Here is a 10,068-nt window from a genome sequence, read left to right as displayed (position 1 = left end):
CTTCATATCATGTGCTGTATATTTATCAAGCGATTGTTTTTTACCCAACTTCAACCAAACTAATCTATCCGCCTATCTATTTATTGTTAACTAAACTGGCTCTGTGAGCGAGTCTCCTCACTCGCTTCCTCCACCCAAATATTCACGTCAATATTCACGTAAATATTCACGATATATGCCCAAAATCGTTAACATTGACGTGAACATATGTAATTCGTGCCCCAAATCGCAAATATTGACGTTAATATTGACGTGAATAGTTCCGTCGACCAACGGCGTTTAATTTACTCCAAGGACGGTTTTGCACGGGGCGGACACAACTGCATATGCAAATGTGTCCGGCGGACATTATTGCATAATGCAATAATGTCCTCCGGATAGTATTGCATAAAGGACATAATTGCATGCGACAACGGTAACAACATTCTAAGTGTATTTGTTTTCCCAGGGTATAATATGACGCCACTCGCATCAATTGGCGTGTTTTCTACCTACTTTCTGACATGGTGCAACTCCAACCAAACATACACTCATTGGTGGTTTGAACAAAGACGGACATGACCTTATAATACAAGAAGAGGGTACTCTTGACTAGACTGGGCCCCTAGGTCCCCGCTGTCAGATCCATTGTGTCCCTTGCATACAATAATGGTTAGATAACGTACAGTGACATAAATGCCCAAATAGTCACTGCTGTCACGTCCGCAATAGAAGTTGACAGCGCATCTCTATGTGAAAAGACCGAGGTCAGAGGTCAAACTACACGTTCTGAAGACAGTTATGATAACAGTTCTACTGACAATTGATAACAGTTTTGATAACAGTTCTACCAACAGTTCTGATAACAGTTCTGACAACAGTTCTAATAACAGTTCTAATAACAGTTCTAATAACAGTTCTGATAACAGTTCTGACAACAATTCCAATAACAGTTCTAACAACAGTTCTGATAACAGTTCTAATAACAGTTCTAATAACAGTTCTAATAACAGTTCTAATAACAGTTCTGATAACAGTTCTGACAACAGTTCTAATAACAGTTCTGATAACAGTTCTAATAACAGTTCTAATAACAGTTCTAATAACAGTTCTAATAACAGTTCTAATAACAGTTCTAATAACAGTTCTAATAACAGTTCTAATAACAGTTCTAATAACAGTTCTAATAACAGTTCTGATAACAGTTCTGACAACAGTTCTAAAAACAGTTCTAATAACAGTTCTAATAACAGTTCTGACAACAGTTCTAATAACAGTTCTCTGATAACAGTTCTCTGATAACAGTTCTGATAACAGTTCTACAGCAGTTCTAATAACAGTTCTGACAACAGTTATGACACCAGTTCTGATATACGTCAGTTCTGATAACAGTTCTGATAACAGTTCTAACAACAGTTCTGATAACAGTTCTGATAACAGTTCTCTAATCGTTCTAATAATAGTTCTGACAACAATTCTGACAACAGTTTTGACAACAGTTCTGATAACGTCAGTTCTGATAAAGAGCTCGAACAGTTTTTATAATAGTTCATAAACTTTCCAAAGCAATGGGACAGTTCTGACAACAGTTTTGACGACAGTTCTGATAGCAGTTTTGAAACCAGTTCTCATTATACAGTTAAAATAACAGCTCTGATATCGGTTCTTGTAACAGTCCTTATTAACAAGTTATTAAAACAGTTCTGATAATAATTTTTATAACAGTTCTGATAATAATAGTTCTAACAACAGTTGTTATAACTGTTCTTGTGATAATCTGACAACACAATAAGGTAAAAAAATAAACTAATAAACCATTCTCGTAGAAAGAGTGTCCAAAGGAGCAAATCCATTGCTCGTTACCAAATGTTTTCATGCTTACAATTAATTTGAGAAAATACCAAAAGTGCAGCTGCTCTGCTCTGAAAGTTATGAGAACAGTTCGGACTAAGCCGTACCGATTCCATAACAGCACACCTCCAAGCATGTTTGCAAGACGATGCGATAGCGGTTCGTGGATGATATTGCCCTCTACTGGCGGCGATTTGTTTGAATGGGGCGGATCGCGGAATTTTACTTTAGGGGACGTGGAAATACAGAACACGCCCCTGTAATACAGAACACGCCCCTGTTCTGTATTTCCACGACTAACAAAAGACTACTATTTACTATTAATGACGACAAGCACACGTGCAGCTCGCATAATGAACTAAAATCCATCATGGGTTAAACCCCCCTTTGGAAGTTTGGAAGCGACTATGGACGAGTCTACTTTATTGCACACACCTGGGGATTCCCCGTTTACGGCAGCTGTGAGAAATGCGGAACCGCTGAGCAGTGCGCATTGTAGTTGTATGTCAGTGATGTGTGGATGTTGTCGTGTATACGTGGCGAGTTGATCAATATACCAAAGGTTTCTTCGTGTCAAGTCCAAGGTCCAAGTCACCTCCATGAACTTCTACTATTATTTGAGTTGGTACCGTCTATTACGTGCGACAACAACATCCCCCCGTTTAACATTGAACCTGCACACATTTTGTATACACGCAACACTGTAACACACAAGAGAAATTGATACTGTCTACAGCTAGGCGTACATGTATAGGTGGTAGTCAACACCCTGTACATACATTTTGCTACATCATGTGCGTGGCACAAATACAGAATCTCTCATTACAGCAAGATTTGGGTTGCATAATGATAAAGTGATGCCAAGAAATGATTATTTTTGTAAATTGTATGCCCCCCCCCCCCCCTTAAATACAGGCCTCCAGTCCTGCAACAAGTCGAGTGCTCAAGCAACGGTATGGGTACGGTGTGAACTTCTGGCTGCTAATTTTTGTGAGTATTCCTTTAAACTTACACTAACACTTATACTTAAAGGAACACGTTGCCATGGATCTGTCAAGTTGGTCTTTGAAAAGCGTTTGAAACCATTTGTTAAGAAATGCAAATGGTTATTACTTATTTATTTAAAAGTAGACTATAATGATCCACACAAACACCTCGGAATTGCACGGTTTTCCATATGTTGCGAAGAAACAGGGTCAGACATTTTGTGGAGTCAAATTTTTGACACCATAAAATGGTCGACCGTGTTAGTTTGCGACTAGTTGCGATGACGTAACCCTCCTGCCGACGGCAGGAGAGTTCCTTTATCGCAACTAGTTCGCGACAAAAAAGGAAAACCGTGCAATTTTGAGTCATATACGATTCTACCTTTAACACATCTTACTAACCATTGCATTTCATAACAAACGGTTTCAAATGCTTTTCAAAGACCAAGTCGTCCAATCCAAGGCATCGTATAACTCTTAGGTTTGATGTTTTTTTTTGTATTGTAGGCAAATGCTTTAAACTGAAACACACACAGAAAGGTCAAGGTAAACACTAACACTATCAAACTTTTACCAAATGAAGTATACCATCTGTAAGTTGACTCCAAGAGCTAGTGTACCCCTAGAACCGTCTCACTCGACAAGAGACGGTAGCTGAACAAACCTCATAGTTCTAGAAGCATGAGCTAGTGACGTTTTTCGAGAATCTTGACTTACGGGATAGAACTTGTATTGTAGTTTTAAAGGACTTGTTGTCTTGCATTGTGTGTTTTTTTCTCTTTTAATAATGTTCATTCAACCCCCCCAAACACTTTACAATTCAGTTAATTTTTTTAGGTGCAGTGAAAAACGGTTGGTGTTACAAAAAATTGGGGCTGGATTCTGAGTAACACACAATCCATTTTCGCTCATAAGTTTCCCAGTTTCTTTTAATTTTTTTTGTAACTTTTTAACATTCCCACAATCCCAAAGTTCCATTGGTTTTGGTCTTTTCAGCGCTTTGATCTTGATGTAAAGGCGCTTTACAAATATTTAGTTATGTATGTATGTATGTATTAACGTAATTAACCTTTCTTTTAGGGGGGGATATAATTATGTGACAAAGCTAAAAAAAAAAAAACAATTAAAGGCAGTGGACACTATTGGTAATTACTCAAAAAAATTATTAGCATAAAACCTTACTTGGTAACGAGTAATGGGGATAGGTTGATAGTATAAAACATTGTGAGAAACGGCTCCCTCTGAAGTGACGTAGAATTTGATTTCAAGACCTCAGAATTTGAATTTGAGGTCTCGAAGTCAACCATCTAAACGCACACAACTTCGTGTGACAAGGGTGTTTTTTCTTTCATTATTATCTCGCAACTCGACGACCAATTGAGCTTAAATTTTCACAGGTTTGTTATTTTATGCATACATGTTGAGATACACCAAGTGAGAAGACTGGTCTTTGACAATTACCAATAGTGTCCAGTGTCTTTAATAAAGAGTAAAAAAATGTAACACAAGTGCATTAATCTCCTTCAAAGCTAATGGTTCAGAGGTGCACTGTTAAGCTCAATGGTGACTGTTTATCATGACACTGTCTATTCCCAGATCAAATAATGAGATGACTTTGAGAAACATGCAATAGCCCTACGTTATGATCAAATGACCTGACAAGACTTCCATTTGACATTGAACCTTGTATTTATGGAGTGCAAACATCGACTATATGCAATAGCCCTACGTTCACGCACTTTGATGTTCTTGTTCATGTCTAATCAGTGGTTTCGAGTCCTGGTCATGACACTTGTGTCCTTAAAAGCAAGACACTTAACCATTGTTGCTGTGTCCTTCTTGATGGGCTGTAAAGCCATAGGTCATGTGCGCTGTGTAATAAAAGCAAGGTCCCGTGCGCTATGTAATACTTATAGAAAGGTTTGCGGTAACACCATGTAATGACTATCTCTAACGAGTTTGGGTGGTTCTGAAAAGAACCGTTGGTTTCAACTCTAACTCTTTCACCCCAACTCATTAGAGATTACATGGTGTTACCGCAAACCTTTCTATATTCGTATTTCCACCATGCAAAGTTTCAAATCCTACTTTATGTAATACTTGTTAAAGAACCCAGTGCCCTTATCGTAAAGAGAAGGGATTCACTTAGCTGTGTTCTCGGTTCTTATACGGCAGCATACTGTGCCACAGAAATTTGTAAACCAGTTCATGGCGCTACAACAGGATTATATCTCATACTTCAAAATGTAGCTGCACATACCTTGCAAGACAAAATACTGAGTGCTTTGGGTGGGAGAATTACAAGAAGGTATAATTGTATATTATTTGGATTTAGATATTGTTTTTGTCTATGAGGCTTATCTCTTGATCGCTCTAAACTCTTACAAAACGATTAGCAATGGATGGTTTTGTAATTGAGGAAAGTTATTTGTATTGCTTGTGTAGTCTCTTTTAGGTTTTTAACTACAACAGAGATCTTTTTGTTTGTTCATTTTGTTTAGATGATCTTCCCAACAAGAGCATTTGGCAAAGCTCCCATGGGGTTATATGCCAAGCTGGCAACAACCAATCTCTCTCTCTGAAATTGTGACTTTTGTTAGCAAAATGGCAGACAAAATTTCTGACCCACCTGATGGCATCATAGTCCGCAACAAAATGGAATGTGGTATCTGCAAGAAGAGACTTAAGACCCCAAAAGTCTTACAGTGTTTGCATAACTTTTGTGAAAACTGCTTGGTTTATCAAGGGTCTTTTTGTGTTTGGAGTGGTAGTTGGTCAATTACATGCCCATTGTGCAAACAAACAACAAAAACACCCGGTTGTGGTGTCCAGAATTTGGAAACCAACTTTCACCTTATCGGACAACTAGAGGATGCACTGGTAAAAGAGGAATTGTTAACTGAGGAGTTCAGTCAGCCGGCTTGTGATTTGTGTGATCTTGAGAAAGGGGCCATGTCGAGATGCCTTGATTGTTGCATGTACATGTGTCTTACCTGCAAGACGGCACATCGGCGCATTGCTGCTCTTTCAAAACATACGGTTGCCTCGCTGGACGAGCTTTGTCTAGGAGAGGTCACTAAGACCTTCCGAAGGGAAAAGAGAACGGAGGAATGTCCAAATGATCACAGGTTCTTCTGTGAGACTTGTAATGACGTGGTCTGCAAAGACTGTCCTGAAATTGATCTAAGGAGTGTGAGGAGTATTTCTCCTGGGTGGAGAGGAGCATCTCAGCACAAGTTTGTTAAAATAGAATCAGCTGCATCCTCAAAGAGGAACATAACCAAACAGATGATTACAAGTCTTCAGAAAGCACTTGGTGATTACAGATCCACCCTGGAGACCATTGCTGCAGACAGAGCAAATTTGGAACGGCAGTCATTGGGGTTAAGGGAGCAAGTTAGGGAAGCTGTCAGAATAATCAGAAAGAATATTAAAGAGGAAAAAGCCCGTCTCTTCAAGGAGATTGCAGACATCCAACAGAGGAAAAAGAAAACTCTACAAGAATGTGAGAAGAATCTAAAGGCTGCAATGCAGCGCATGAGTGATTCGTTAGAAATGGCAATCGATGCCACTGACACTGCTTCAGATCAGGATTTCCTTGGCTTAGTTTCACTCATCAACAACAATCTTAAAGATCTGATGAGTAACAGACCTAACGCAATCTACAGTGGATTACCATGGTGGTGGTTGAACAGGGAAAACAGCGGACATATTGGCAGTTTGAAGCATCCAAATGGTCGCTCTTATAGTGGTAAGTATACTGAGAATTGATACAACTCTTGTCAAGACTGTTGAGATACATAAACTATAATTTGAAATTCCATTGCCTTTTAAACAGGGAAAAAACATCACTCATAACCGCCATCATGTAAACAAAAAAAGGCAAAAACAAGGGAATCAGATATATAAAAAAGCAAAGATGTGATGGTTACAAGTTACAAGGGTTGTGGGTTCAAATTCCACCTGAGTAAAGTGCCTGTGATTTTGTTCACAGAGCTCGGGAAAGTACTGAATATACAGTGCTAACAAAGAAACATATTGGTGTATATGGGTACATCCAAAATTGCGAATTTCCATTTACAAATAACATACTTTAAAGGCAGTGGACACTATTGGTAATTGTCAAAGACTAGCCTTCACATTTGGTGTATCTCAACATATGCATAAAATAACAAACCTGTGAAAATTTAATGAGCTCAATCGGTCATCGAAGTTGCGAGATAATAATGAAAGAAAAATAACCTTTGTCACACAAAGTTGTGTGCGTTTAGATGGTTGATTTCGAGACCTCAAGTTCTAAATCTGAGGTCTCGAAATCAAATTCGTGGAAAATTACTTCTTTCTCGCAAACTATGGCACTTCAGAGGGAGCCGTTTCTCACAATGTTTCATACCGTCAACCTCTCCCCATTACTCGTCACCAAGGAAGGTTTTATGCCAATAATTGTTTTGAGTAGTTACCAATAGTGTCCACTGCCTTTAAAGACACAATTTAAAATGAAAACATATAAACAATACAAGATGAAATGGTATTATCATTCTATAATTTTGTTGTTGTTAATGTTTTCTTTTTATCAGAATATATGTTTTAAACCTAAGAAAATGAGGGGTTTTATTGTGGCTGCTTATGTATTTCTTGTTTATAGACTTTGTCCATGGTGAACTGTTTGGTTCAGTGCAACAAAGGGTTGGATTTAAAGGTAAGTGTTAATGAATGAGTTTTCTGTTGATTTTTAAAACATATCTAAGCTTTGTTTGAAAAAGTATTAACAAAAGCAAGATATATAAAAACCTATATAATATATACCACTGTTTGTAAGAGACCAGCTTTAAAAAACAAATTAAAATGTCAAAGCCATTATGTTGATAAACTATATAAATCAAATAACTTCTAAATGTACATTGTGGTGGTACTGCTTTCTATCAGAAAAACAAAACAAATTATTGGTCTGTTACTCAAGCCCTTTTCACTGACACTCCAAAGACATTTCAACAAGAAAAATAAACCCAAGAAAATCTTAGGGATTTCAGATCACATAAATCGTTATTGACGGGGTACATCTAAATGTAAGATAGACTTTTAATGCAAAAACATTTGTTGAGTCCTAGGGTTATGTAGTGTACAGTATTTAACAAAGTGTAACCATTCAAAAGTTATATTTTGAGATCTACAGTGACACACAGTGAGAAGTTAACAGTGTCTTCATTGAATTTTACCATAAAATCATCAGTCAAACTTTACCATTGTTTGCCTAGACAAATTTGCTTTTTGTTTGTACTTGTGTATAGTATCTTCAGCTGAAACAACTAAGAAATTGACGAGGGTTCCAGTTCAACCTCGTTTGCCATCAAAGTATCTCCCGAAACCTACAGTTTCTGCAACGACAAAATCATTCACAACCTCCCCTCCAGAAGTTCCAAAGTTTACCTTCACTAAACCTAGTCAGTTGTCATTTAGCTTTGGTCAGACAACAACATTGGTCAAGAAACATCATGGGAATATTTCTCAACCAGTTTTCGCTAGCAAAAAAGAAGAAGGCAAGTAAACGTTATTGAGCCATGCTTTTCAAAGTCAGGGGTTCGCTGTAAATTGTTTTCCTTTGGTGACTAGCTAGCAGGACCAAGAGAGTGTCACCTCAAAGGCGATTGTTTTTATTCTATATAAATATATCTATGTACACAATAAAACTTACATCTGATAACTTCATTTCAAAAGTTGGTTGCATTTAGATCTCGCCGAAAAGCAGGAGGGATAATACCCATGCAGGAATAGTTATCCCAAATAGGAATACATTATCTGAAAAGCGTTACTCGGTCTTAGTTTAAAATAATATTGTCGGGCAATAAAACTTTTACTATTTAACATCCGGCATTAAAGGCAGTGGACACTATTGGTAATTACTCAAACAAATTATCAGCATAAAACCTCACTTGGTAACGAGTAATGGGGAGAGGTTGATAGTATGAAACTTTTTGAGAAACGGCTTCCTCTTAAAGTGACATAGTTTTCGAGAAAGATGTAATTTTCCACGAATTTGATTTTGAGACCTCATATTTAGAATTTGAGGTCTCAAAATCAAGTACCTGAAAGCACACAACTTCGTGTGACAAGGTTTTTTTTTCTTTCATTATTATCTTGAAACTTTGACGACCAAATTGTGCTCAAATTTTTAACAGGTTATATGCATATGTTGAGATACACCAAGTGAGAAGACTGGTCTTTGACAATTACCAATAGTGTCCAATGTCTTTAAGTGAAATGTTCTCAAAATGCTTAATACTATCAAAAGCTGCTGTATAGGCTTCAAAAGGTTTTTATTGGTAGTGATTTTAAGAGTGATTACCAACCATACGAAGTTAAATTTTTGAAACTGTAATCCAAGTATGTGACAAATGTTTTCATGTCTAAAGATATTAAGGAACAATTATTACTGCATTTGATTTGGTTTCTCAGATGATGATGTGATCTTCATCTCCGAGAAGCTTCCTACGGCTGATCAGCGAGCCAGAGCAGAGCGACTTCTCTTGCCTCCGACCTTCTACCTGTATGAAGATGATCCGCCCTGTCCCGGCTGCAGAGGATGTGAGGAGGAAGATCTGGCTGAGCGAGGTATCAAATGTGAGTCAAAATTATTAAAAATGGCCTCTCAAGCGTAAACTGTACAGGGTGCCCTGTGTAAGTTTTTTTGTATGACCCACCGGCACAGCAAGCCAAAGGGCCACATAGGTTTTCGCTTGTCATTCCACGTGAGTAGGTATACATTTAAACTGGGGACGATAGGTCCACAGTTCGGGATCCGGAAAGGCTCACCATTGGAAAACAGTTACAAAACCAATGGGACCTTTTACAAAAAGGACAATAGGTCCACGGTTGCAGGCTTATTACTGGTACAAGCTTGTGTGTGATCAAGGTTTACCCGTTGAAATTGATAACCTTAGTAAAATTGGTGCGGCTGTTAAACAAAGTGAGGACTTTCTTTTACTTTTGTTTTAAGTCCAAACAATGGGTCCATTCGGAGAACAAAGAAAAGGCCTAAACTATAATGGGATTCACAAAATGTGTGTGCTGGGTGTGTTTGCAAGCATAATTGTCCAAGCGATATTTTTTCGGTATTGACGGGGTACATCTAAATGCAAGATAGACTTTTAATGCAAAAACATTTGTTGAGTCCTAAAGTTATGTAGTGCACAGTATTTAACAAAGTGTAACCATTCAAAAGTTGTATTTTGAGATCTACAGTGACACACAGAGA

General features: G+C 37.8%; 1 protein-coding gene across 3 annotated transcripts in view; it reads left to right on the top strand.

The window, feature by feature from the left end:
• Nucleotides 1-2,363: 2,363 nt before the first annotated feature.
• The window catches only part of LOC139945580 (uncharacterized), a 29,522-nt gene continuing 21,817 nt past the window's right edge, over nucleotides 2,364-10,068 (top strand). For 2 of the 3 annotated variants that reach the window (XM_071942978.1, XM_071942977.1), the window contains exons 1-5: nucleotides 2,364-2,820; nucleotides 5,318-6,567; nucleotides 7,462-7,515; nucleotides 8,105-8,353; nucleotides 9,270-9,434. In XM_071942978.1, coding sequence (XP_071799079.1) covers nucleotides 5,364-6,567; nucleotides 7,462-7,515; nucleotides 8,105-8,353; nucleotides 9,270-9,434 — 1,672 coding nt within the window. In that variant the 5' untranslated portion in view covers nucleotides 2,364-2,820; nucleotides 5,318-5,363. The remainder of the gene's footprint in view (nucleotides 2,821-5,317; nucleotides 6,568-7,461; nucleotides 7,516-8,104; nucleotides 8,354-9,269; nucleotides 9,435-10,068) is intronic. The other variant, XM_071942979.1, reaches the window with a different exon arrangement.

Source organism: Asterias amurensis, chromosome 12 (genome assembly GCF_032118995.1).
Source record: "Asterias amurensis chromosome 12, ASM3211899v1".
NCBI lineage: Eukaryota > Metazoa > Echinodermata > Asteroidea > Forcipulatida > Asteriidae > Asterias > Asterias amurensis.
Note: the sequence above shows the minus strand (reverse complement) of the source record. Positions and strands in the feature narration are given on the sequence as shown.